Here is a 13,438-nt window from a genome sequence, read left to right as displayed (position 1 = left end):
GAACCATACCAATATTATCATAATAAAGAGAAATGATAATAATTTCCTAAAAAAGTTGTATTTTATTCAAAATCAACACCGGCCCTTGAAACTTAACCACCCTTTAGATAAGGAACCATTTGCATTTGGTGGTCTTTGGAGGTGTGCCGCCGAGGCCGTGGTGGCCATTTGGTCAATATTTTATTCTATACGTAATTGAGCCGTATCAATATTATCAGTAATAAAGAGAAATTACAATAATTTCCTAAAAAAATTTATTTTATTCAAAATCAACACCGGCCCTTGAAACTTAACCACCCTTTACAAAGAAGCCTCCAGAGTTTTGAAAACAAGTCATTTTTTCAGACGAAAGTAAATTTTGTATTTTGTCATCAAATTGTTTGGCGCAAGTCAGAACTGCTCTTGAGAAACAAAATCTTGCTGGTACAGTCAAACACGGTGATGAGTGAGTTATAGCAGGGAGTTGTATAGCGCCAAGTGGTGTAGAAATTCGTGTAGTTGGAATTCCTTGAATCGACGTTAGATAAATAGGGGTAGTTGAATATTTTGAAAGAAATGTGAGACAGAGCGCCTAAAATATTGGGTTTTCAAGAACGTTTCGGTTCCAACAAGAGAACAACCCGAAACACTTAGCCGATATCGTTAACTTTGGCTTCTGAACAACGCGCCAAAACAGCTCAAAACAACCACACAGTCGCCCGATTTCATTCTTATTAGAGACTCAAAAGGGGTTAATTAGAATAAGAAATTCGAATTCAGAATGTAATGTGGCATACCCACGACTGTCGTTTCAAGAACGACGTCAGAACGACCCGGATTTATATGCGGCCCCGTACATGTATGGGGAACGCAGGATTAGCATGAACTACTTCGTAAGAGCAATACCAATGACAACATTGACCGGCTCTCACTACTGCTCTGAAGTTGGCCAGCAGAGAGCAGGTAGCGCAAAAGGCGGGATCAACTGTTTTGCTCCGCTTCAAGCTACGTTTCGTTACAGCTAGTAAAAAACAAAATATTTCAGTCCTCTCCTCTCCAGCTGCCGCTACTACTCTCACTTCTGTTGCGCTACTACTACTCGCATAGTTGCTATTTGAACTGTGTTCGTTTTTATTAGATGCATTTTGTATGCGTTTTTACGGGGGTACACTGAAAATATAACCCACAAATTAGGTATATCAGTAAACTGTAGGTTGTAGGTATGGTTAAATACAACCATTGCTGACCGGCTATTATTTCGTAGTTCAATGTGGAAATGAAACAATATAAATTTATTTATATGGAATGAATTGATGAATAATTGAATTGGAATTATTGATGAATGTAATTGCAAGAGCTAAAATGAAAACCAGAAAGGAGCAGAGCAATTTACATCGCTGGGGGAATGTTTATGTTGCTGCACAATAACAAATAAAGTGGCTTTGCTATCCGATCAGAATAGGTGAAGATTACAACAGAGGAAACAGAGAAGTTAATAAACTCAATGTCAAATAGACTAAGTAAAACCCTAAAACAAAGTGGCTATCAAACAAAATACATATTAAGTTTACTTTTTCGAAAACAATAAAGCTTTTTCCATTTATTTTAAAAGTGAACGCAGACTTTTTGGCTCATTTATTTACATGTTGCTGCAATTAGTTACTGTTATATAAAAAATAAAGTGAAGAACCTCGTTTTGTTCTTGCTTTGCTTTTATAGCTGAATGTAATGAAAATATAGACAAATAAAATATTGTTTTTGAACTATGAATTTATATTGTTTTTAATCGAATTAAAAATATTTGTAAGGCGAATGCAAATTTTGTGAATTATGTGAATGTCTTAGGTAAAAGCTAAGCGTTTACTTGGTACAATTCTAATTTAGTTCTGTTCACACAAAAATACCTAATATTTTGCTTCAGCTGAAACCTCTACGTTTTACCTTTAATTATTATTATTTCGCTATATATTGTGTATATAATTAGTTACGAGCTGAAGCAGCTTTTTTCATTGCAATTTAAAATTATATTGTAGACAGCAGACGGTTTAAAATGACTAAGTAAGCTTAATGACTGATACGAACTCCGATTAGGCATTTTAATAATTGCTTCAAACGAGGAAATTACAAGTCAGGTGAAGTAAAAATGTTTTCGTTTTATTTCGGTTAGGAACATACTTATAATTCTTCTTATTTGAATGGTTTCAAACGCCTGTCTGACTAATCTTCAATTCCTGGGAAAATTAATACTCAGTGCTCGTACGCCGATTTGACGATTTCCATAGTTTCATTGACATTACTATAAGCGTTCGAAACACCGGTTTCCTTTTACATTCGGCACAGTATTGAGTCCATAAGTACCCACAAAGTTTTTTCATCGCCTACCCCGGCTTTTTACATTGGTCGTACGGGTACGAATGAACGTAATACTTAAATTTCTTTTAAGCCATGCCTCTTTTAAATGGACGTTTAGCACGACCCGATGCAACGCATACATCGTGAGATATGGTTCAATGAGATATGGCTCACTAAAGACATCTAGTGGAAAACATCCAGAATTTTTCACTTTCCTTAATATTACTCATTTAAATAAAATGCCTGCTTTATGTAAAATGATGTTTGTTTTGATGGAGTTTGATAGGTTGACAGTTCGCCATTTTGTCATGGCGGTGCATTGAAATAACGCAAAATAGTGTATGTTCTGACCAAAAAGACATTCTTTAACATAAAAAAATGGTATAACGCAGCGGGCTCAAGCATATTTTATATTTGCCTCCGCTGTTTCTTTTTTTCATAAGCAGCCATTGAGAGTTTTACTTTTTAGCTGCACCGCCTCCCCAATAGACCCGCTGTTATTGTTTCCGCGACTCCATATTCGACTGCACCCAAGCATTGAACACATTGCGACAGTGTATTACCACACATTCATTGCTGCAATATTCATCTTCCCAGTCAGGATTTATAATAGCACGTTTATTACAATTTTCTCGCGTGCATTTCTGCACAGCTCCAGCTTCACTAAGCATTTGAATTTGAGGCTGGGATGGGTCATTCGCACTGGTGTTGTTGTCATCGGCTGATGATGATGGCGCTTGCGCCTGTGGCTGCGTTGCACTAGTGCTGTTGCTATTGAAATTGTTGTGATTTATATTACTATTGCCGTCAGCGCTGAAACGTGTAATTGTGAAAACAGCTGGTTTCGTTTGAAAAGTCGGTGATGGCATTACATTTACATTTGCCGCTAATTGTTGTTGTTGTTGCTGCTGCCGTTCTTCCTGCTGCTGCCGATATATGCGCATTTGTTTCATATACTCGGTCAGCGCCGCTTCATGTTTCTTGCTATAAACATTCTTATGGCTTACATCCAATGCCTCCCACATCGATAATACGATTCTCGATAGCTCTTGAAAAGTACAATTGGGGTTTTGTTGCTTAATAGCGCTTACTGTATCCCGAAAGAAGAGTCCATAAGCCGATAGCGGTTTGGCGGGCTCATTGGCATCTGTAGCAGTTGGCGTTAGCTGCTTACGTGCCGCGAGTGTTGCTGTTGGTGTATTTTGAGCGCTTTTCGTTGGAGATACAGCATTTGTGTTATTCGGAAAAGATTCATCATTTGCGCTATGGTACTCATCTACAGACACATCCATATCACGTACTCTTTTCGACTGTAAAATAAAATAAAAATGTTAGTGAATAGAGAATGTTTATAAGACAATCGAAGAAAGTACCTAATAATTGGTTTAAAACTTAAACTAAACGAATACTTTGATCGCTGTTATAAGAAGATACACTTACTAAAAGCTTCTTCATCTGCTTTGACTGATTAATGTCAACGAAAATAACCTCTGGTTAATCAAAATAAAATGAAACACAATGCAGCTGCTGAAATGTAACGACACTTTACTAAAAAAAAAAAGTTGCCGATAACCTTCACTCTCCGCACATATGAATAAAACTATAAAACAAGTGTGTGTGTGCCATATGAAAATTTTCGCTCATAGATATAATTGTTATGTGGTTTCAGTGTCGGCAATTTAATATAAACACATTAAACGCCAGTGGCAAATATACACATATATTAAGTAAACCCACGTCAACATTTTACGCCTAAAAAGCGCTGCGTGAAATATAGGGCATGCGACCGCCCTAATCAAAAAGTTGTTATTTCCTCGAATGCAGCACTAGTTCCGCTTGATTGATTTTCCACGGACATAAAAAAATTTCTAAAACTAGCGATAAGTTTATTTGTTTTGATTAGAAACAACAGAAATATGACCAAAATCACGGTTTTTATTCCATAAAATACTTGCCTCCCTCACAATATAGCGTCAACTAAAACGCATCCTGAAATCAGTAGAATTTACATATATCAATCCTATGCAACTTAGTAGCAATGCCTGTGTAAAATTCTCAATAATTTTAAATATATTGCCGGTGAAATTCTGGACAAATTCATTTAAATTGACTTGTTAATGCGCAGATATGTATGTATGAATATGGAGAAAATGTTGTACATATCTACATTTTTTATTGTACGAACAAAATTTACTGCATACATACCTCGAATTGCTGATGCTGAAAAAACTGGCCGTGATTATGAGCGAAGTTATTAAAGACAGTGAAAATTCCTGCACCGCCTTGAACGCTTCCAATATTTCCGGAATCCGTTTCGTTATCTGACAAATCGATTAGTACCTCGTCTCCGAATGATGGCGTGTGAAACTGAGCATTCATTCTCTCCCACCGGGCGTGGACTAAAGTTGATATGTTAATTGTTTATTTAACAACAAACCAACAAGAATTTATCCAAAATGCTTTAAAACAAATTTTTTTTTAAAGGTATTGTACCAAAACATAATTCGTGGAGAATGTATACTTGACACTAGCATGTGACAGCGCTAAACCTTGCCAGATTGCTTAAAGATGTATGAAAAATTGTGAAAGCTGAAAGCATGTTTAATATTATTGTAAGTGGGCTTTCAACTAATCGCTATCACAGAAGTTGGTTGTTGTTGTTATTTTTGTAGCAGTTGTTGTTGAAGTTGACCGCCAGCCAGACTTTGAAACATTCATTTTTTACTTCGAGCAACCCTGGGCTTATTTATTGTCTATTCTGTACAATGTGTGTATACATTTTTAAAGTGAATAAAATCAATAAAAACTGTAATATGAATGCATAATTAATAATATCTACTAAACATTTCATTAGAATTATGTCTACAAACCATGATTTTTTGCCGACGTCCATTTTATTTCGTTATTACTTCGACGTTTCTTTTTACACTCGTAATAATAATTATAGATAACATAGAATTATATGGAAAAACTATGGTTATAATCTGAGATTATTTTATAATCTTGGATTTCGGGAGCGAAATTTTGACTCTTTCACCCTCAAATTGCAAAAACCAAATATGCAAAGTAAAAGAAATCATACAAATGCTTTCTTTGTACTATAGCTATCACCTTGTATGGTTTTGCCTTGTATGCCGCCTGATTGTAGTGTTGCAAAGTATAAAAAGAGACTATTGTGAATGGAACGGGAACCAGAGAACGTAAATTCATGAATGAATTCATGCGGGAACTCCAACTAAAGTTTAGTTTAGTTTAGTTACTAAACGCTAAGCAAATGAAGCGAAATAAAATTGAGCAACTAATTATAATTCCGTTGCACAGCTTCCCTTTTTATATAAATGAATTGAATAAAATAAGAAGATTTTAATTTCAGAATATAATAAATATATTTATTTAATATTTTATTTAGAATTTAAAAAACATAATTACCAAAGATTCTTCGGAATGAGCATTTCGTAGTGTTTTTCGTTCACAAATTTTACAAATAGGCCAAATATTTTGACAGGTGAATTATTTCTAATAATAGCCTAGACAGGCGGTACCGTTAATCGGGATTACCGAGGCAATTATTTCTGCTTAAAAGTGTAGTGTGACAGATAGTTGTTACGTGGGTAAGTGAACAGCAGATTTGCTTATTGGATAGTTTTATCAGTAAAAGATGGACCGGAGGCAACAAATATGGATATGAGCAGCCCTGATACTAATAAGAAATTATTTGTTTAAAAAAATCTTAAATTATATGTTATAACTCAAACTGCTCCGATATATAGAAACAATTAATGTTAATTCGAGCATGCAAGCGCCAACTAACCTCAAGAATGATAGAGAAAACGAATGCGCCTTCCGAATTCGCTGTGTATGTAGTGAGTGCCCATCACTAAACAAACAAAAGCAAGGGGAATTACTTGTCTGTGAAAGAAGTGTAGGCGAAAGCAGTAGCAACAACACAATAAAATAAGGGGTTTTCTAATAACGGGTGTTATTTTGAACAGCCCGCTATTTCGGTAGATGTCATTTTCGAAGCTGTCATTTTTCGATATTTGACAAGTAGAAACTAGGTCATTAATAAAAATGGAACGTTACACGCTTAAACAAGGCATTAAAATTATTAAAATTCATTATAAAAATGGTGAAAATTTGGCAGAGACGGTTCGTAATACTCGAACATTTTTGGGTCATCGTGAAGCACCTTGTCGGACCGCAATACAGAAGTTGGTGAAAAAATTCGAGCTGCAGTTAGGAATGTGAAGAATAAAACCCGTGCACGTCGCTCAAGAGCAGCCAAAAATATTCCTATTGTAGCCGAAAGTGTTGAAGAAAACCCAAGTTTGCCCATTCCTCGTCGTTCTTTGGAATTAGGCATTCCACAAACGTCTTAAGGCTTATAAAGTTCAGTTAACACAAAAACTCAAGCCGGCCGATCATCAACAACGTCGTGTCTTTGCTGATTGCGTCGTTGAAATGCATGAAAATGATCCGGAATTCCATCGAAAAATCTTCCTGAGATATGAGGCCCATTTCCACTTCGGTGGCTTCATCAACAAGCAAAATTGTCGGATCTGGGGCTGAGAAGAGTTATTGTTGAAAAACCCCTCTATCCTCAACGTGTGACTGTTTGGTGCGGTTTATGGTCCGGCGGAGTCATTTGACCTTACTTTTTTGAAAATGCAGCTAGAGCAACAGTTACGGTGAATGGATTGCGTTATCGAGAGATGACTAACGATTCTTTATGGCCGCAATTGGATGGTATTGATCTGGACAACGTTTATTTTCAACAAGACGGCGCTACGTGCCACACAAGCAACGCAACCATTGATCTTTTACAGGAAAAGTATCGAAATAACACCTCTTATTGGAAAACCCTTTACGAGAAATTATACGCACACACACATACTTTTCTGCCACGACGTCTTCCGCATAAAAAAGCCAACAAACTGCATTTGGAGGCTTTACATTTATTTGTGCTTTCACAATTTAACACGCGGCACTTCATTTTCATTAGTTTGATTATTTTAAATCTCACAAAAGACAAAACTACCAAGCCATTCACTGAATTTTCACAACCATGTAATTTCTCCTACTATTGTGGCGCACTCGCGTATCGGCACCCACGTCACTGTAGACAGTTATAATTTCGAGGTTGTAAAAGACTTCGTTTATTTAGGAACCAGCATTAACACCGATAACAATGTCAGCCTTGAAATCCAACGTAGAATCTCTCTTGCCAACAAGTGCTACTTTGGACTAAGTAGGCAACTGAGCAGTAAAGTCCTCTCTCGACGAACAAAACTAACACTCTACAAGACTCTCATCATGCCCGTCCTGACGTATGGCGCAGAAGCTTGGACGATGACAACATCCGATGAAGCGACGCTTGGAGTGTTCGAGAGAAAGATTCTGCGGCTACGTTGGCTGGGTCATGTCGTCCGAATGGATACAAACGCTCCGGCTTTGAAAGTATTCGATGCGGTACCAGCTGGTGGTAGCAGAGGAAGAGGAAGGCCTCCTCTGCGTTGGAAAGATCAGGTGGAGAAGGACTTGGCTTCACTTGGTGTGTCCAATTGGCGCCGGTTAGCACGAGAAAGAAACGACTGGCGCGCTTTGTTAAACTCGGCCAAAATCGCGTAAGGGGTTATCGCGCCAATTAAGAAGAAGATTGTTTGATTTGTTCGTTTGTTTTGGTTTGCGAAGGGAGTTGACGTCAGAGTAAAGTAACTGTTTTTAATGGCGCCACCTTCAGTACTGAATTCGCCTTGGATTACAACCAGTCTTTCTTGTTCTTATCTGTAATAGTGTTATTATTGATTCAGTCACAATAGATATTAACTGTAATTCTTCGGCAATGTTGCCATCGAAATCTTTGTAAAATCGAAAATTTCCCTAACCCGCTTAAATTATGAGAATTAAGTCTAGTTGCCCATCCGCATAAGTTGCACTTAATTCCTAAGATAATTCCGCAGTAAGTCGTTAATCCAGATTAACGACCATCGTCTTATAGGCTATAAAGACATGATGGCTTATAAATTGACATCACAAAGAAAAAAAAAATAATAATTGTGATAAGTACTCGTGTTTCGCGCCCAGAAACGTAAAATATTATTTGATTTGTATTATTTATTTGTATAATTGTTGACTTTTATATATACATTTTTTTAAATATGAAATAAAGTTCTAGCGTTATACTTATACCTATCGCCTTATCTTTTTAATTAACAACATTTTGTCGTACATTCATAATTGTCGAGATATAAATATTTTTTGTATAACATTTTCGAAATCAAAAATTCTGTTAAAAATTATTTCGACAAGATTTTTCTTTTACGACGCAGTTTTTATATATATAAATTCTACATATATGTACATTTAAGCAAATAATAAAATTTAAATTTATATCTTAATAATGAATTCCCTTTACAAGTACATTCATAGGTAAAGTCATATTTTTATTTTTATCACATGTTTAATAAATATTTAATATACATACAAACATACATATGTATGCGTATAATTTTATGCGACGAAATATGGGTAACTATTTTTATAAGTAAATTATTGATTAAAGACAAATACATATTTAGTTTTCATAATTTTAACACTTAAATAGTAAAACAAAAACTTCTTAACATTGAGAAGGCACAAACACATGTATTAAACTTTATCTTTTACATTTATAACTGTGGCAAACGCCTGAGACATGCTGTGCCCCAAAAAAAATTGCCTACTTCCGCTTCTGCGACTCGAGATATGTGGCTGTGAAAGTCAGCAGACGTTGACGCTGTTTGAGATTGCGAGCGCGCACATGCGCTGAATTTACCTCTTCCGTATAACTGCCCGGGAACCAACCTACAACGCCATCACGTATGCGTTCACCCTGGTACCAACCTAAAAAACAAATACTTTTTACGTCTGCTAATTTTACTTTATTTTTACTTTCCTACATACCATCTGGCAATTTTCGTGTCACATTTACTACATCTCCCACTTCCAGACTTAGCGCGTCTGGTTCTCTCGTTACATATGCGTGCTTTGTTATTACTTGCGGACAATCCCAGGGGGCGTAAAGCTTTTCACCGGGCGTCTCTGGTTCGGGCGGCCGAACTGCCTGCAACCAACGTTCCTGTTCGGAAACTGATGGGCAAGAAAGGACCTGTATATTAAAAAAAGAACATTCACATTAATTGTCCTTAAATTACTTAAACAATGACTCACTAGTTCCACAGTCTTTCGCTCGTGATTCTCCAACAAAGTCATCAGTATTACTGTATCCCGAAAGAAGAGTCCATAAGCCGATAGCGGTTTGGCGGGCTCATTGGCATCTGTAGCAGTTGGCGTTAGCTGCTTACGTGCCGCGAGTGTTGCTGTTGGTGTATTTTGAGCGCTTTTCGTTGGAGATACAGCATTTGTGTTATTCGGAAAAGATTCATCATTTGCGCTATGGTACTCATCTACAGACACATCCATATCACGTACTCTTTTCGACTGTAAAATAAAATAAAAATGTTAGTGAATAGAGAATGTTTATAAGACAATCGAAGAAAGTACCTAATAATTGGTTTAAAACTTAAACTAAACGAATACTTTGATCGCTGTTATAAGAAGATACACTTACTAAAAGCTTCTTCATCTGCTTTGACTGATTAATGTCAACGAAAATAACCTCTGGTTAATCAAAATAAAATGAAACACAATGCAGCTGCTGAAATGTAACGACACTTTACTAAAAAAAAAAAGTTGCCGATAACCTTCACTCTCCGCACATATGAATAAAACTATAAAACAAGTGTGTGTGTGCCATATGAAAATTTTCGCTCATAGATATAATTGTTATGTGGTTTCAGTGTCGGCAATTTAATATAAACACATTAAACGCCAGTGGCAAATATACACATATATTAAGTAAACCCACGTCAACATTTTACGCCTAAAAAGCGCTGCGTGAAATATAGGGCATGCGACCGCCCTAATCAAAAAGTTGTTATTTCCTCGAATGCAGCACTAGTTCCGCTTGATTGATTTTCCACGGACATAAAAAAATTTCTAAAACTAGCGATAAGTTTATTTGTTTTGATTAGAAACAACAGAAATATGACCAAAATCACGGTTTTTATTCCATAAAATACTTGCCTCCCTCACAATATAGCGTCAACTAAAACGCATCCTGAAATCAGTAGAATTTACATATATCAATCCTATGCAACTTAGTAGCAATGCCTGTGTAAAATTCTCAATAATTTTAAATATATTGCCGGTGAAATTCTGGACAAATTCATTTAAATTGACTTGTTAATGCGCAGATATGTATGTATGAATATGGAGAAAATGTTGTACATATCTACATTTTTTATTGTACGAACAAAATTTACTGCATACATACCTCGAATTGCTGATGCTGAAAAAACTGGCCGTGATTATGAGCGAAGTTATTAAAGACAGTGAAAATTCCTGCACCGCCTTGAACGCTTCCAATATTTCCGGAATCCGTTTCGTTATCTGACAAATCGATTAGTACCTCGTCTCCGAATGATGGCGTGTGAAACTGAGCATTCATTCTCTCCCACCGGGCGTGGACTAAAGTTGATATGTTAATTGTTTATTTAACAACAAACCAACAAGAATTTATCCAAAATGCTTTAAAACAAATTTTTTTTTAAAGGTATTGTACCAAAACATAATTCGTGGAGAATGTATACTTGACACTAGCATGTGACAGCGCTAAACCTTGCCAGATTGCTTAAAGATGTATGAAAAATTGTGAAAGCTGAAAGCATGTTTAATATTATTGTAAGTGGGCTTTCAACTAATCGCTATCACAGAAGTTGGTTGTTGTTGTTATTTTTGTAGCAGTTGTTGTTGAAGTTGACCGCCAGCCAGACTTTGAAACATTCATTTTTTACTTCGAGCAACCCTGGGCTTATTTATTGTCTATTCTGTACAATGTGTGTATACATTTTTAAAGTGAATAAAATCAATAAAAACTGTAATATGAATGCATAATTAATAATATCTACTAAACATTTCATTAGAATTATGTCTACAAACCATGATTTTTTGCCGACGTCCATTTTATTTCGTTATTACTTCGACGTTTCTTTTTACACTCGTAATAATAATTATAGATAACATAGAATTATATGGAAAAACTATGGTTATAATCTGAGATTATTTTATAATCTTGGATTTCGGGAGCGAAATTTTGACTCTTTCACCCTCAAATTGCAAAAACCAAATATGCAAAGTAAAAGAAATCATACAAATGCTTTCTTTGTACTATAGCTATCACCTTGTATGGTTTTGCCTTGTATGCCGCCTGATTGTAGTGTTGCAAAGTATAAAAAGAGACTATTGTGAATGGAACGGGAACCAGAGAACGTAAATTCATGAATGAATTCATGCGGGAACTCCAACTAAAGTTTAGTTTAGTTTAGTTACTAAACGCTAAGCAAATGAAGCGAAATAAAATTGAGCAACTAATTATAATTCCGTTGCACAGCTTCCCTTTTTATATAAATGAATTGAATAAAATAAGAAGATTTTAATTTCAGAATATAATAAATATATTTATTTAATATTTTATTTAGAATTTAAAAAACATAATTACCAAAGATTCTTCGGAATGAGCATTTCGTAGTGTTTTTCGTTCACAAATTTTACAAATAGGCCAAATATTTTGACAGGTGAATTATTTCTAATAATAGCCTAGACAGGCGGTACCGTTAATCGGGATTACCGAGGCAATTATTTCTGCTTAAAAGTGTAGTGTGACAGATAGTTGTTACGTGGGTAAGTGAACAGCAGATTTGCTTATTGGATAGTTTTATCAGTAAAAGATGGACCGGAGGCAACAAATATGGATATGAGCAGCCCTGATACTAATAAGAAATTATTTGTTTAAAAAAATCTTAAATTATATGTTATAACTCAAACTGCTCCGATATATAGAAACAATTAATGTTAATTCGAGCATGCAAGCGCCAACTAACCTCAAGAATGATAGAGAAAACGAATGCGCCTTCCGAATTCGCTGTGTATGTAGTGAGTGCCCATCACTAAACAAACAAAAGCAAGGGGAATTACTTGTCTGTGAAAGAAGTGTAGGCGAAAGCAGTAGCAACAACACAATAAAATAAGGGGTTTTCTAATAACGGGTGTTATTTTGAACAGCCCGCTATTTCGGTAGATGTCATTTTCGAAGCTGTCATTTTTCGATATTTGACAAGTAGAAACTAGGTCATTAATAAAAATGGAACGTTACACGCTTAAACAAGGCATTAAAATTATTAAAATTCATTATAAAAATGGTGAAAATTTGGCAGAGACGGTTCGTAATACTCGAACATTTTTGGGTCATCGTGAAGCACCTTGTCGGACCGCAATACAGAAGTTGGTGAAAAAATTCGAGCTGCAGTTAGGAATGTGAAGAATAAAACCCGTGCACGTCGCTCAAGAGCAGCCAAAAATATTCCTATTGTAGCCGAAAGTGTTGAAGAAAACCCAAGTTTGCCCATTCCTCGTCGTTCTTTGGAATTAGGCATTCCACAAACGTCTTAAGGCTTATAAAGTTCAGTTAACACAAAAACTCAAGCCGGCCGATCATCAACAACGTCGTGTCTTTGCTGATTGCGTCGTTGAAATGCATGAAAATGATCCGGAATTCCATCGAAAAATCTTCCTGAGATATGAGGCCCATTTCCACTTCGGTGGCTTCATCAACAAGCAAAATTGTCGGATCTGGGGCTGAGAAGAGTTATTGTTGAAAAACCCCTCTATCCTCAACGTGTGACTGTTTGGTGCGGTTTATGGTCCGGCGGAGTCATTTGACCTTACTTTTTTGAAAATGCAGCTAGAGCAACAGTTACGGTGAATGGATTGCGTTATCGAGAGATGACTAACGATTCTTTATGGCCGCAATTGGATGGTATTGATCTGGACAACGTTTATTTTCAACAAGACGGCGCTACGTGCCACACAAGCAACGCAACCATTGATCTTTTACAGGAAAAGTATCGAAATAACACCTCTTATTGGAAAACCCTTTACGAGAAATTATACGCACACACACATACTTTTCTGCCACGACGTCTTCCGCATAAAAAAGCCAACAAACTGC

General features: G+C 36.1%; 2 protein-coding genes across 2 annotated transcripts; both read right to left on the bottom strand.

Moving 5' to 3' along the window:
* Positions 1-2,112: 2,112 nt before the first annotated feature.
* On the bottom strand, positions 2,113-4,842 carry LOC129242349 (TOX high mobility group box family member 4). The gene is made up of 2 exons (XM_054878941.1): positions 4,537-4,842; positions 2,113-3,641 (listed from the first exon to the last, which is right to left on the bottom strand). The coding sequence occupies exons 1-2, from the start codon at positions 4,708-4,710 to the stop codon at positions 2,829-2,831; spliced, it is 987 nt and encodes a 328-aa protein (XP_054734916.1). The 5' UTR covers positions 4,711-4,842; the 3' UTR covers positions 2,113-2,828.
* Positions 4,843-8,724: 3,882 nt separating this feature from the next.
* Positions 8,725-9,584, bottom strand: LOC129241055 (ephexin-1-like). Its single transcript, XM_054877201.1, has 3 exons — positions 9,541-9,584; positions 9,274-9,478; positions 8,725-9,213 (listed from the first exon to the last, which is right to left on the bottom strand). Exons 1-3 carry the CDS (start codon positions 9,580-9,582, stop codon positions 9,050-9,052), a joined length of 411 nt encoding a protein of 136 aa, XP_054733176.1. The 5' UTR covers positions 9,583-9,584; the 3' UTR covers positions 8,725-9,049.
* Positions 9,585-13,438: the final 3,854 nt, after the last annotated feature.

This window comes from Anastrepha obliqua, chromosome 3, assembly GCF_027943255.1.
Source record: "Anastrepha obliqua isolate idAnaObli1 chromosome 3, idAnaObli1_1.0, whole genome shotgun sequence".
Classification (NCBI taxonomy): domain Eukaryota; kingdom Metazoa; phylum Arthropoda; class Insecta; order Diptera; family Tephritidae; genus Anastrepha; species Anastrepha obliqua.
The sequence above is the reverse complement of the archived record's forward strand: the minus strand, read 5'-3'. Positions and strand labels throughout refer to the sequence as shown.